Source organism: Microtus pennsylvanicus, chromosome X (genome assembly GCF_037038515.1).
Source record: "Microtus pennsylvanicus isolate mMicPen1 chromosome X, mMicPen1.hap1, whole genome shotgun sequence".
In the NCBI taxonomy this organism is placed as follows: domain Eukaryota; kingdom Metazoa; phylum Chordata; class Mammalia; order Rodentia; family Cricetidae; genus Microtus; species Microtus pennsylvanicus.
The window spans coordinates 87,265,237-87,281,247 of NC_134601.1; the positions used below are offsets into that span (position 1 = coordinate 87,265,237).

Consider the following 16,011-nt stretch of genomic DNA (forward strand, 5'->3'; position numbering starts at 1 on the left):
CATTAATGCTCATCGTTATAACATCTAAATGTCAAATCAACGGAAAAAGCCACCTGACATTTAGCCTTCACAGTACATGACAACTGTGATGCTCTAACTTACTTGTCATTTTTCTTTCTTTGTTCTATGGAGATCGTAAAGATGGCATGAGATCGAGATGACTGGGAATTCATAGCCGTGGAGGCCACAGTCCTGGAGTTGTTACCCTGCTCTAGACAGTCAACAGTATCCGAGGCAACTAGCACAGTCTTCTCCGTGAGTCCCACAATCTAATTTCAAGAGGAAAAAAAGCTTCTTTGATTCATTCTTTTCATTCTTGAATAGACGTAAAGGGATTAGAGAATGGAAAATGCCTTCCTGTTCCAGGAGAATATCATTATATGCAAGGCTGGAAAAATGAGAACTTTTAATAGGGAACTATATGATGACATCTGAGAAGCAAAGTCTCCAATCTTACCTATAAAGTTGAGAAAAAGGGTACTAGATATAGTGCTGGAGTTAGAGAAGGTCTCTAAATCTTGGAGGGTAAAAAGTCAACATTTGCTCCAAAAGAGATCAAGTACAACATAAATTGCAATGGCATTTCTCTTTGCTATTTTCTCCTCCACATGACTCTGTTCCTTCCTGTACCTTCAATCCATTTCATACTCCATTTTCTCCTAGAGAAAACAGCATGGCAGTTTTCACCAGCTTAGGAAGCCACAAACATCAAGTTTTAGGCATGGTCCTTAACTACCTGAGGGAACTTACACATGTCAAACTCTCTTGGAGCTTTGGGGTAGGGCTGATAGGACTGTATTATTATGAGGTTCCTGCTAGCCTTAGTATACTATGAGTGTATTCCTAAATAGCTATCTGTGACTCCAATTTCTTCTCCTTTATTTCTAGTTGCTGACTACTTATCCTTTGGAATCAGGACATTATAAACAAAATTCATCTTGCTTCCTTCCACCAATACCAATTCTCCTTACTATGTCTCATTTCTATTAACAGCTCCACCCTCATAGTTTCAAAACTTCAAATCACTGTCAGTTCCTCTTACTCCTTCATATCCCATGTATCACCAACTCAGACATTATTGGGAATCAGCTACTTCTTTTTAAAACCACATCCACACCAATATTACCTCATGTGCAAAACACAAGGCAATAATTTCCCCAACTGCATCTTCATCACCCTAGTCTTTCTCCCATTGAGTTTATTTTCATTTCCAGTCAGCCTTCCTAGAATGTCAGCATACTACTAACCCTTATTCTAGATGAGGTGGATACAAAGACACTTTGAAATTCTCTCTGAAGTTCCGGGAGCAACAAAGTTGGAGAGATACACACATAAGACTAAAAGCCCAGTGTAAGTAGCCAGGGCAGTGTTTCCTTCAGAAGCTTTACATAATTACGTACTGTTAGTGAGGGCTGGGGAAAAACTAAGTTGTCTAGGCTGGCTTCATAATCTTTTCCTAACACAGTTCTTTTCACTTCCCAGCCCAAGTTTCCTATCCTAGACAGGCCGGTCTAGGCTTTACTTTCCTGCTATAGTTACTCCTTACTATAAAGTCTTTTTATGCAAGTTATTGTGTAAGGGTATGTGTACACACACAGCTGCTACAGCAATACATCTGCTGCCAAAGTACATGTGCAGAGGTCAGAAGACAACTTGTAGGAGTCAGTTCTCTACTTCCACCTTGTGGGCCCCAGGGCTCAAACAGTTACCAGGCTTGGTGGGAAGCATTGTTACCTGTTGGGCTATCTCCACAGACCTCCTGTTTGATTGTTTCTTAAATGCTATCTGGAAAATGTGTAAAAACTTATTCTTACACCAATTTGTGCCAGGAACACATTTTTTTTGAATCACATATCTTGTCTCACACAATGTCTGCCCTGTCTTCATGTGGGGCACATAAAAGATCTTAAGATATAGTCAAGATGTAGTTCAGCACCCACATTCTTCCTGATGATATATTTTGCCCAGATTTCTTATCTTTGTTATCCAAATTATCTTCCTGTATATTTCAAACTTACCAGGCCCGGTATATTTCAAGTGTGGCTTTAATACCTGGATAACAGGAAAAAAGACTGGCACCTAGTCTTTGCTACACCTTAAATAGTCACTCTCTGTTCTTTGTGACGAGCAAGAAAGAAAGTAGATAAGCTACAATTTCCCACACTTCCCCAAGCCTGTTCTACTCAATGTCATCCACGCACAGCCTCTGATTCTTCTAGTTCTGAATACTCAAGCACTGCACCTAGACCATGTGATCAAAGTTCTCAGATAAGTGATCATTTCCTTATGGGGCTATATACTCTAAATTGCTGTATTTCGTTTTCTACTTTTTAAAATCATTCCAGAGCCCAGTATAGTGTCTGGTGGTGATGTCCAGTAGAATTTTCTATGATCATGGCTATCTTACATATCTGTGCTCAACAACAAAGTAGTCAGAAGCAGCACAGAAAAGTGACCCCTGGATATATGGTTAGTGTACCTAAGGAACAGATTGTTCAATTTTAATTAATTACAAGTTAAATACCTTCTTGTAGCAAGTGGCTACCATACTAAAGGGCTTAGTCTCAGAACGCTGTAAACAATGTTCTTCTACGTCCTTCAAAAAGAAAGTGATGATGCTGAATACAAATCTTCCTTTAATTTCTTCTCACAAGAGCACTCCTCTAGCAATTCTAGCTTATATAAAAGAATTAGGGCCAAACAAAACCTGAAAGACTAAGATGTTGGCAATCACTAAAAAACCAGTGGCAAAAAAGGGATGTGACCTTTATTACTCACCAACATTTGTAATAACATCACAAAAAGAAAGGAAAAAAGTAAAACACACCTTTATGCCTTCTTTTGGATCCTCCCGGATATTTATTTGAGTTTTCTCACGAGATGGACATAAAAGGTCCAAAATTTCTTCATTGTAAATCTGATATTGTTGAAAGAAAGTGGTAAAATATGTTAACAGTGGCCACCTCTGTGGGTTTCACAATCATAAGTAATTTTTAAAAATAATATATATATATATATTAAAGAAATATATGTTTTTACACATGATAGCTAAATAGAAAGAAAGGAAGGGAGGGAGGAAGGGAAGGAGGGAGGGAGGGAGGGAGGGAGGGAGGGAGGGAGGGAGGGAGGAAGAAATTTTAAAGCCTTTAATGGCTGTGGGTATAGGTCTGTAGTAGAGCTTTTCCCTTGCCAACCATGCACAAGGCTCTAACACCGCAAACAACAGATACAAAGGAAAAACAAAGTAGAGGAGAGAGAGAGGAGAGGAGGAAAGAATAGAGACAAGAGGGGTGAAGATAGGAGAAGACTGGAGGGGAGAAAAACAGAAGAGGGGAAAAGGAAAGTAGGAGAAAAGGAAAGGGAGAAGAGAAGGAGACAGAAGAGGGGAGGGGGAAAAGAAGGAAGGGATTAGGGCAGAGGAAAAGATAAAGGGGAGAAAAAAGGGCTTTATATGTATTAACTTCATATTAAATTCATATATTGTAACACAATTAATACCGCTTTTAAGATAAAGTCTCTTGGAAATAACAGGCACAGGAAAACTTAGTTATATGGGTGTTCAAATTCAGTTCTATTACAAAAAAGATTGATTTGTATTTTAATTATGTGTATGTCTGTATGTATGTTGGCATGAGCCTGTGGAGGCCAGGAGCATCTATCTGATCCCCTAGAGCTGGAGGAACCGAACCCAGGGTACTCTCCAAGAACAGCATGTGTTTTTAACCACTGAGACATCTCTCCAGCCCCCAAATTCAGTTCCTTACTGCTACCACAACAGCATCACTTTACCAGTTAAAATGTGAACAATGGTTGCTTATGATGCGAAAGGGTGGAAGTTGGGAGCAAGGGAAGAACTGAAACTAATGCTTCAATAAAACAGTAAAACTTAAGTACCTAAGAGAATGTTTCATACATGATGAGCTCTACACCTCTTTACTGTTATTGCTGATGTCATTTTAACACGCTAGTTTCTCAAATCATTTCTATATTCAATTACCTTGACCAAGGCTGAGTCAATCAAAACTCAAGAAGGCAAAGCTAGATGGGGTTGGAGAAATGGCTCAGTGGTTAAGAGTGTACTGCTCTTGTAGGAGGACCCACGTTTAGTCCCTAGCACCCACGTTAAGCAGCTCACAACTTCCTGTAATTCCAGCTCTGGGGTATCCTTTGTCTCTGACCTTGTCGGGAACCTGCACTCACAGGTGCACATACGCACATACATACATACATACATACACACATACACACACACACACACAAATAAAACAAACCTTTAGAAAATAAGACGTAATTGTAATCATCTGTAACCTCCTAATTTTATCTCTTATACTCTGTTAATATATAACAACTCGACATCAGGATGAACTATTTACATACAATTTACAATTAACATGCATAAATTTTGCAAGTTTAATTCTTATTCCTCAAAGCTATCACTGCATCACTGCAGTAGAACCAATAAACTAGCTTCTAAGAAGCCAAATTCTCTAAATATGCCTTATGCCTTTGGGTATCATGAGGTTAAATACAATTGGCCAATCAATTTTATACTGATATACACTACAATTCAGGTTCCTTTAAGGACAGGGTCTTTAAAATCTTGTTAATCCACTGAATCTCCCATGTACATTATCTATCTGAGTACCCAGATCAGGGTCTGGCACATAGTAGATGCTCAATAAGTATCTGTTGAGTAAATATATATTTTATCACCAGTTACAAAGCATAATATTTTGCCTGATTTTTACTAACATTCTTCATGAAGCAGCAGCATTATAACTCAAGCCTCAGGAGAAAAGTGAAATGGAGCACTTTTCTGCATACTCCACAGGGAATCAGTGATACAAGCCAAACTAAAATTAAAGAATTTCTATATATTTTTGTATGGAAGTGCCAACTCTTATAACAATCAGATTAAACAGATTAATTCTAATTAAGAACTGGGTTGGATCCAGATCCAACTGAGAAAGTAAGTTTTTGCTATCAATTTATTAAAATGCAATTTACTAAAAATTCAATTTACTAATTTGAGACATGCCAGGAAAAAAATCTCATTTCGATGTATTTTTCTACTCAAAGATAATCTTGAATTCAGAATAACAAGATAAAACACTTACCTCCAAGTAAGACACTTTCAGAGTAAATTCAAAGTCACTCTTTTTATTAATTTCTTGGAAGAGAAGCTGTATTACCCTGGGAATGACCCCGATAGTTGATTCATGTTCTTGCTCTGCAGTGTATGCACCTCCCATTGAATAGGTTTTTCCAGAACCAGTCTGCCCATAGGCCAGGACAGTTGCATTGTATCCTGGGAAAATAGAAGCCACATGGATAACAGTGGCTTTCTTAAGACAGATTCCTTTAATTAGCAGCTACAAAGAAGAGTTCTGTGGGTTCTATAAATTTATATTACTCAAGAAAAGTAAAGAAAATTACTGGTCTCAAACTGCACCACCTTTTGAAAGTCCTTAAAAGCCAAATACAGATGTGGGAGCTGAAGAGATGGATCAGAGGTTAAGAGTACTCAAAGGCCCTGAGTTTAATTCCCAGCCACCATAGGGTGTCTCACAACCATCCATAATGAGATCTGGTGCCCTCTTCTGGTGTGGTAGGTATGCAGGCAGAACACTGTATACATAATAATAAACCTTTAAAAAAAAACCACAGATGTGACTAAGATAATAAAGGTAGCCAAGTCATGGTAAAAGCCTTTCCAAGATTTATTCTTGAGGATTTATACTCCCTATTTCGAACAATTCTAAATTATGAAAGGTAAAAAGTAAATAGAAGTCTCAGCAGCTGTGTATGAAAGCACATTCTTGTATCCCAGAGTTCAGGTGGCTGTGACAGGATTAAAAGTTGGGACTGGGGCTGGAGAGATGGATCAGTGGTTAAGAGAGTGGCTGCTCTTCCAAAGGACCCAGGTTTGATTACCAGCCCCCACATGATAGCTATAACTGTCTGCAACTCCAGTTCCAGGGAACCTGATGCCTTCATCTGGCTTCTGTGAACAGCAGCCGAACATGTGGTGCACAGACATACAAGAAGTCAAAACAGCCATGCACATAAAATAAAAAGAAATAAATCTTTAAAAAAAATAGAAAGAGATGGGATAGGGAGAGAATTTGAAAAGCAGTAACTTTTTTTTTAACAACTGATGAAAAATCTCTCTCTGAACTATCTGAACATACACAGACCACATTGTCAGGATCCATGCAGAAATAGCATTTAAGTATGATTAAATGTCATATTTATCCTTTGCTTTTATAGACTATTAATAAGGAATAATCCATTCATAGATGCTCATGAGCCAGGCCTGGTAGGGCTTTTCTGTTAATGCCAGCACTTTGGAGAGTTCATGGCCAAGCTGGGTATGATAGAACACATTTTTAATCCCAGTATGCTGGAGACAGAGGCAGGAGGATCTCTGAGTTTGAGGCTATCCAGATCTACACAGTGATAGTGAATTGTAGGCCAGTCAGTGTAAAACAAAGAGACCTTGTTTCAAAAAAAAGAAAAAAAAATTAGGATCAGATTGAGTTACACAGGAATACTTTTGTCTCTAAAACAAGGCAGAAATGTTTTTTTTTTAAAAAGTCCATGATATAATGAGCTGAAAAAAGAGGCTTAAATAGCAGGTTAAAAGTAATTTAAGTGAAGCTGGGTGGTAGTGGCGCATGTCTTTAATCCCAGCACTCAGGAGGCAGAGGCAGGAGGATCTCTGTGAGTTCGAGGTCAGCCTGGTCTACAAGAGCTAGTTCCAGGACAGGAACCAAAAGCTACGGAGAAACCCTGTCTCAAAAATCAAAAACAAAAAAAACAGTAATTTAAGTGTAAATAAAAATACAGGAAAAGATCAAAAGGCTATAAATTCACATTGTTATGATTATCTGTGACTAATAGGATGGTAAACAATTTTTAAATTATTAAATGGGACGCACCGTGGAATAGTGTCTGTATTTCCTATTGCCTATATAATCTGCATCGCTTGCAGACAGGTAAGATATATACCTGTTTGAGCTTAGTTAAAGTATTATTTTCTACATCTATTTTTATTTTCTGCCTTGCCAGAAAATACGGAATACTACTTGGTACATTTCCTTTTATACCATAAATTTTGAGTTTTGACTGAAATTGGAAGCAGATAATTCCAGCTATAACTACAGCAATATTTTTTAAAAGAAAACAATTAGATAACCGATGAGTTATTCACACATTAAATTATTTTAACTTACTAATTTAGTATAATAATTTAGTATAATAGCTAAAGAAACTATAAATTCAAATTTACTTCAACATCTAATAGATACCCCAAAAAGCCATCCCTTATGAGAGGATTAGACACAGTCTAAAGGCAACTCTGTTAAAACAACCATTATATTTTTGTCAAAGCTGTCATTTACTTTTTACCCAGATAATTTTGAGGCCTAAAAAGAAAAATCTTGGGGCTGGAGAGTTGGCTCAGCAGTTGCAAGTACTGGCTGCTCTTCTTTCTAGAGGACCCGGGTTTGATTCCCAGCACACACATGGTGGCTTACAACTATCAGAAACTCCAGTCTCAGGAAATCCAATGTCCTCTTCTGGCCTCTCCAGACACTGCAAGTTATGTGGTATACAAACATACATCCAGGCAAAAAAGTCCATACATAAAGCAAGCAAACAAACCCACAAACCCCACAACTTTTTAAAACCTAAAAATAGAAAATGAAAAAATCTTTAAATTTAAAAAAAAAGTAGGCCAATTTAAGTGATAACTCTGAAGTTTTTTAAAAAATTTTCTGGTGTGGTAGTTCAACACCTTGAATCTCAGCACTTGAAAGGCAAAAGCAGGCAGATTTCTGTGGATTTTTAAGACAGCCTGGTCTATACAACAAGTTCTAGGCAAGCTAGACCCTGTCAGAAGAGGAGAGGAGAGGAAGGAAGGGGAGGGAATTTCTACTCTAAGCTCTTAACCTGTAATCGGAAGTTTCTAATATATTGCTGCTATAATCTGATGACTGTTGGGCAGGATATAATATTCTATAACTTTCTACAATATCACAAATGCAGATAAGCAACAACATCTTAGGAAACCAAGTTTTAGTACTGTGTCAAAAATACTCAGGACTCTGATACCAGGAGTCCAAAGTATAAGGGGATACTATTGAGCTGAATATAAAAAGACAAGATTTGTTCTTGCCATTAAGGATGGTGTTAAACAAACGCATGTATATCTGTATTCATATATTCATTTGTATTTTAATAAATAAAGCTTCCCTGAAGATCGAATGCAAAACAGTCACACTAGTCAGCCATATAGGTCAGGCAGTGGTTGCACACACCTTTAATCCCAGCAGCCACACTAGTTAGCCATAGAGGCCAGGAGGTGGTGGTGCACGCCTTTAATCCCAGCACTACAGAGGAATATAAGGCTGGATGAGACAAGAACTCACTCTCCTTCAGTCTGAAGATTTTATAGAGGTAAGAGCTCTCTAGTGGCTTAGCTGCTTTGCTTTTCTGATCTTCAAGTTGAACCCCAATATCTGTCTCTGGGTTTTTATTATTTGTGCTACATATCTGAATCACTTTATATTTGCCATTGTCTTCAAATAATAGTTTAATCCTCATACTTCCCAGGGTAAGAATACAAAAGAAGGGGCTGAAGGAATGGCTCTGTGGTTAAGAGAATGCACCATTCATCCAGATGAGCTGAGTTCAACTCCAAGCACTCATTTCAGGTGGCTCACAAGCAGCGCCAGAGGAATCTTGACACTTGTGGCCTCTACGGACACCTGGACTCATGTGCACAAACTCACACATGGTGGTGCATGCCTTTAATCCCAGCACTCGGGAGGCAGAGGCAGGTGGATCTCTGTGAGTTCGAGACCAGCCTGGTCTACAGAGCTAATTCCAGGACAGGCTCCAAAGCCACAGAGAAACCCTGTCTCAAAAAACAAACAAACAAAAAAAAAACAAACACACACCAAGAGAAAGGCAGGCAGGCAGGCAACAGGCAGAAGAGACAGACACACACACACACACAATTTAAAATAATAAAAAATAGATAAATAAAAAGTACAACTACTGTACTTTTACTAAACTATAGAAGTGCATTTGTGGAAAATGACCAGATAGTGAAGAGTCTAAAAAAAATATTGTTTTAGAAATGACCAAAGCAAACAGGGGTGGTAGCTGGGCATGGTGACTCAGGCCCGTAAGCCTGACGTATAGGAGAATTAGGAGCTCTTATGTGGCCTGATCTGTTGGGAGGGCTGGCAGTGGGATCATGATGTATCCTGGGTGCATGAACAGGCTTTTTGGAGCCTATTCCCTATGGAGGGATATCTTGCTCAGCTTTGATACGGCGGGGGGGGGGGGGCTTGATCCTGCCTCAACTTGGTATGCCAGACTTTGTTGACTCCCCAAGAGAGGCCTTACCTACTCCAAGGAGTGAATGGGGGATAGGATGGGGAGAGGTGGGGGGAGAAAGGGACAGTGGGGGAACTGAGGCTGGTATGTAAAATTAGGAGCTAACAGCTAGTCTCTACTGCATTACAGAATGAATTCAAAGCCAGCATGCACTCGATGAGACTCTGTTTCAAAACAAATAGCAGAATATATGTGATATGAAGGGGAAAAGAGGAAAATAAGGGTGGGGCTTTAATTACAAAGGAGCCAGAGAGGACAATACGGGAGAGGGAGGATAGAGGGACAAATAACACTAAGGATGTTTGAAAATGCCATTAAGAAGTCATACTATTTTTATTAATTACAAATAGTACATATAAGTATATGTATATGCATATATAGTTTAAATGAACTTATACCATTTGGATTGGCAATGCTCCCCTTCAAGAGTCATAGATTATCTAACAAAACCCTAGTACTAGACATGAGAAACCTTTCAAGTTGTTGGTCAGAGGAGACAAGAAACTCCCAGTACAATACAGGCTACTGTTATTACATTCCAGAGGCTAAAGGGTTAAATCCCTATTACTGAAGACACCATGAACTTTGGACACTGGACTTGGAGGATCTACAATGGATCTGACCTGAACAGGAACTAGCTTTCATAGCATAGGAAGGTGCTATGCAAACTGCTGAGCAAGTGAAACAACCAATAGTCCTACCTAGCTGTGAAGCTTATGAACCACAATGGCCAGCATTAACCTGATATCCCTAAAGGTCAATAAGTGACACTCATATCTTGGTGCTAAGGCCCCCTCAACAGGAAGGAAATCATGCCTGATACTTGAAACCTAGCCAACTACAACTACCCAGGGCTAGTGAGGCATGGATCTTGTAGAACCTACTAAAGCTACTTTACTAAACAAGTATAATTTCAAATTGCATTCTAAATACTTATCTTTCTACCCACAGATAAGAGAAGCCCTCACACTTTGGAGAAGCTTCTCTTTACAAAAGATAGAGACCATTACAAGAAACTATAACTTGTTCAAAATACAGAGACACCTCATCATGGGGTGCTCAGCCTCAGTGGGTACATACACAACACAAATCCTCCACCTAAGACCAGGGAACATGGCAGACAAGGGTGCAGAAAGATTCTAAAAGCCAGAGGAGCAGTAACTCTGCTGTGAGATTGTGTCACCTAGGAAAGGCAGAAAGGCTTCTCCTACAATATGTCAACAGTATAGGTGCCTCAACAAGACCCGAAGAAAGATAATACCAACAGGCATGCTAACACGGAAGGGAGAAAACTCATAGGGCCCCACTCCTACACAGAGAACTACAGTCAATTAACGACTGCTGAGAGATGAATAAGTCTTTCCCAGGGACGATCCCCTTAATTGGTTATCCATACCAAGTGGTCAGTCCTGAAATCATATATAAAGCAACACTATAGACTCAGCAGGTTCTATTTACATATTATGCACTAGAGAGAGAGAGAGAGAGAGAGAGAGAGAGAGAGAGAGAGAGAGAGAGAGAGAGAGAGAGAGATAACAATTAAAAAGGGACCATGCACTTAAAGAGAAAAGGAAGGGGGAATAATTTAATTATTGAAAAATAAATAGGATGAGGAAGAGTGGAGGGAAGAAAGTTAATTAGATGAGAATCAAACAAAATCATGTAAAAGAGAAAAGTAATTAGAAGAGAATTGGAAACATAATGGTTTTCCAAATATGCAAAAAAGGAAGAAAAAATTAACCTTACAGTGGGAAAATTTGGCAGATTAATACCTTAGCCAGAATATCAAAATGAATACCAACAAAAATAGGGCAAATAAAAACCATGTACTGCCTAACAGGAATCAATGGGAATACAGAAGCACACCTGTGGTGTTTATTGCTAAAAACCATACAGCTCAAATTTTATCATGTCAGATAAAAGCAAACAGACATACAAATAAGTGCTCTGTAATCTTAAGTATCAAGACAATGAAAGTAAACAAAGATTCAAGAACTACTTTATACCTGAGGACTAAAGAACATGATTTTTGAACTAAATCCTTTTGCTATTAAAGGGTATTGCTGAAACTGACAAAATTTGAATAGTTCTAGGGATTAGATGGTGGCAATGTAACAATGCAACTTCTGTATGACAGCTTTGCCATGTAATTTTGACTCTTAGAGGAAATACATGATCAAGTATTCAGCGGTCATTAGATCAACAACTTATCACAATTGATTCCAGAAAAAAAGATGGCTTCTTTAAGCCCTGGGTTCGCTTCCCAGCACAGAATAAAGCAAACCAGGGATGGAGGTACACATCTGGAATCCTGACACTTAGGTCACAGGGAGACTGAAAAGTTCAAGGTCATTCCTGCTTATTTAGTGAGTTCCAGGAAAGCCTGCACTGCCTGAGACCTCAAAGAAAAAGAAAAAACAGGTTGGCAAGATGGCCTGGTGAGTAACAGCATTTACTCCTGAGCCTGACAACTGGCATCTGGGCCCTAGAACCCAAATAGTGGAAGAACTAACTCCTGCAAGTTGTTCTATGACCTTCACATGTTCATTGTGACACATTAGCACATACAATTCACATTAAATAAATGTTAAAAAAAGTAAATGAATGAATAAAGGCTGGGTCTGGGGAGATGTCCCAGTGGGCAAATTGCTTTCTGTGCAGCCTGAGAACCTGAGTTGAGATCTCTAGCAAGCTACATAAAAACTGGACATGTTAGCATGTAGCTGTGTAAAGCCAGCACTAGGAGGGCAGACACAGGTGGATCCTGGGGACCTGCTGGCCATTCATTCTAGCTGAAATGGTTTGGAGAGAGACCCGTCTCAAAAAAGAAGATGGAGAGCAATAGAAGAAAACACCTGTTAAACCTCTACATGCAATAAGACATGCATGAGCAAGGACATCTGTATACACATGTGCATATACTTCGATATTTAATATACCCTGAGACACGATATCATTTAAGTTTTGCTATGTGTACTCATGCAGGTACACATAGAGTTAAAAAATTTAATCCCAGCACTCAGGGAGGCTTAGACAGGCAGATATCTGAGTTCAAGGCCAACCTGGTGCTGGGATTAAACTGTGAGCTGCTTGATATGAGTGTGGGGAACCAAACCTGGGTCGTCTACAAGAGCAGTAATTGCATCCTTTTTCTTTTTGGTTTTTCAAGACAGGGTTTCTCTGTAGCTTTGGAGTCTGTCTTGGAACTAGCTCTTGTAGACCAGGCTGGCCTCGAACCTACAGATATCTGCTTACCTCTGCCTCCAGAGTGCTGAGATTTAAGGTGTGCGCTACCGCTGCCCAGCTAGTAATTGCATTCCTAACCACTGAGCCATGAGTCCAGTTCCCATGGTATTATATTTAAAGGATGAAAATACATTTGACTAGCTGTTGCTTAGAAGGCTTGAGCGTATCTAGAATGATAAACTAAGATCACTGGGTCGAAACTAATGGGAGATAAATTTCTTTTCAGTATTGAGATCTTTGTTGCATAAATAACGTTGTGTAAAAGCTGATAAGTTCAACAGATGGATTTCAATATCTGGGGGAACACATGGTAGGAAAGGACCATTTCCTGTAAGCTGTCCTCTGACCCCCCTCTCCCACACTCTGACACACACTCACACAAAGTAACTGTAAAAAAACTGAGTTGTCCAAAAGAAAGCAGCCATCAAGTGGGCTACTTAATGACAGTATGACTTCTCTGTCAAAGAAAAACTTTAAACAGACATTGGAGGTGTGTTGTAGTGGTTCGTGTATATAACCCCAACACTTTAGGGGTAAAGACATAAGGATCAGGAGTTAAGGGTCAGCTTCTGCTACATAACTATCTAAAGGTCAGCCTGGGATAAATGAGACCCTGCCACAAACAAGACACTGTAAGTTCATCTAATTGCTATAGCAAGGCAGGAAATCCAAGCAGATAAAGAGGAGGAAAGAAGGTGGAGTCAGGCTGACACCACATAGCCACCCAAGAAGCAAGGGGTAAGAAACTAAGAGCCTCGTGGTAAAATATAAAATACAAATGGGTTAGTTTAAGGTATAAGAGTTAGATAATAAGAAGCCTGAGCTAATAGGCCAAATGGTGTTGTAATTAATACAGTTTCTGTATGATTATTTGGGTCTAGGCAGCCAAGATGCAATGTATTTTATAATTGAAAAGACTAATATGATACAGTTCTAATTTTTAAATGAACAGCTGGTGAGGTCTGCACAAAGTCCCAGCATGGATACTCATGAAGTCCTGCACCTAGCTGAGGAATTACCAGCAACTGATGGGAGCTCAATGGAGGAGGAACAATCACTTTTCTTCAGGGATGTGACCCGCAGAAGCTACCCATGCTCTATAAGATGCATCTACATACTGGCAACACTAAACATTCTCTGTGTTCAAGAAAAAGAAGAGAGAGTATATGTGCTGGAAATAGGGGACAGACTGGAGGGGAGGAGATGGGAGAACTGATAAAGCTGATATGCTTGTATGAAATTCTCAACTAATTAAAAAATTGAAAGGAACTCAGGACCGTGAGGGGTGCACCCACACACTGAGACAATGGGGATGTTCTATCGGGAACTCACCAAGGTCAGCTGGCTTGGATCTGAAAAAGCCTGGGATAAAACCGGACTCGCTGAACATAGTGGACAATGAGGACTACTGAGAACTCAAGAACAATGGCAATGGGTTTTTGATCCTACTGCACGTACTGGCTTTGGGGGAGCCTAGGCAGTTTGGATGCTCACCTTACTAGACCTGGACGGAGGTGGGTGGTCCTTGGACTTCCCACTGGGCAGGGAACCCTGATTGCTCTTTGGGCTGATGAGGGAGGGGGACTTGATTGGGGGAGGGGGAGGGAAATGGGAGGGGGTGGCGGGGAAGAGACAGAAATCTTTAATAAATAAATAAATTTAAAAAAAATAAAATTGAATAACCACTGTACTAAAACAATTAGACATCTCTCAGGTTCTACTTCTCTTTGGAATCCTGCTAATAAAGCCTTTGCTTCTGCAAGAAACTGGCCACGATATTCAGGGGCTTAAAAAAAACTATCTAAAAAATTCTACTCATCATTCAATACCTACCTCAAAAGTTCTCTATGCTTGGACCTTCACCTAAACTCCCCGAAAAGGAGCTAGTGGCAGCCTTCGACTTGTCATAGGTACTTCGTAGGAAAGCAGCAAAACGTCTATAGTAGGCGTCACTGTGTGTGTTACCACAACGCTACACATTAAACGGGGTCTCGCTATGTAGCCCTGGCTGGTCCTGAACCCAGTATGTGTAGACCAAACGGGCTGGCCTTGATATTTACAGAGATCCACTTTCCTCTGCCTACCCCTGAGTGCTAGGATTAAATGCATGCACCATCACATCCATTTCTGACTATATTATAAACCAGATTTGGCTCTAACAAACTCGGGGGGGGGGGAGAAAAGAAAAAGAAAAATCACAAAAACCATTTTAAATAGGTGCAAAACTTTAGGTTTTTTTTCTATGTATTCAAACTCACTTATGTAGTCATCTACCTGTTCTCTGACCTTTCTGGACTTTGAACTCCTTTAGAGCCCAGAGGCTATATTATCTGAATACTGAGGCTTTTCACTCCAGCAGGTTGGCATACCATTAGAACCAACAAATCTATATTGTTTTGTTTCGTTTTGTGTGTCTGTGAGACAGAGTTTGTTTTTTGGTGTGTGTGTGTAGCCCAGATAGGCTGGAACTCAGAGATCTGCTTGCCTTTGCTTCTCAAGCACTGAGATTAAAGGCATGCGCCACTATACTCCGAGGGCTGAGCTGGCCCTCTAGGGATCCCACACCAACAAAAAAAAAACATGCCTAGGTCAAAGATAAACAGCATAGTCTAAAACTAGCTTCAAAGGTAAAAAGACTGAAAGATTTTCACAAATTTTACTAGGCTGTGAGCTTTTTTTTTTTTAAAGGAAGGAGTCTGCTTTAGCCGTTCCTATCTGTAGTGCCTATATATCCACACAATACATGCTCAAAAAAACAGTGAATTAAACAGCCTCACCTTTAAATATGCCTTTTATGAGTGGAGCTACTGCTGTATTAAAGACCTCTTCCTGCTCAGTAGAGGGGTCAAACACAAAATCGTAGGTAAACGATTTATCATTACCAACCACCACCTGCAAAAGGCAAAAGATAGGCATTGGGGGTGGTGAGAACTAAAACCCAGACCACGCCCCCAGCTGCCTTTCAGCTCCAGCTGGGGCGAGCTAAACTCTTACCCACCTGAGGCTCTCCGGGTACGAAGGACAGGCACGTCTGGCAGCCCTCACTGATCTCTTTGGAGACCAGGGGGCGACAACGCAGTGCCACCCTCACAGGAATTCCCTTCACCTCTTCTTTCATGGTAGCAGCTCAGCAGGCGTCCACGCGGAGTGAAGGCGGCTCTCCGAGGGGGCACCGGAAGCTGGCAGGAGTGGGAAGGCCCTGAGGCCGTAGGGGCTCTGGGAACTCGGCAGGGCAGCCTCCCTCCCAGCGAGATCACAGCCCTCCCGTCACTCACACTCGGCCACAGCCTAAATGTCGGTCAGTCTCAGCACTGCGGTGTCTGAAATAAAAAGGAAAAAACCCTCCAGCGCAGCCAG

At 40.2% G+C, this 16,011-nt stretch overlaps 1 protein-coding gene across 4 annotated transcripts in view; it reads right to left on the reverse strand.

The window, feature by feature from the left end:
* Kif4a (kinesin family member 4A) overlaps positions 1-16,011 on the reverse strand; it is a 122,527-nt gene that overhangs the window by 106,284 nt on the left and 232 nt on the right. For 3 of the 4 annotated variants that reach the window (XM_075957090.1, XM_075957092.1, XM_075957094.1), the window contains exons 1-5: positions 15,653-15,907; positions 15,432-15,546; positions 5,118-5,308; positions 2,828-2,917; positions 103-269 (exon numbers count right to left, since the gene is read on the reverse strand). In XM_075957090.1, coding sequence (XP_075813205.1) covers positions 103-269; positions 2,828-2,917; positions 5,118-5,308; positions 15,432-15,546; positions 15,653-15,772 — 683 coding nt within the window. In that variant the 5' untranslated portion in view covers positions 15,773-15,907. Of the gene's footprint in view, positions 1-102; positions 270-2,827; positions 2,918-5,117; positions 5,309-15,431; positions 15,547-15,652; positions 15,975-16,011 lie in introns of those variants that run through there. The other variant, XM_075957091.1, reaches the window with a different exon arrangement.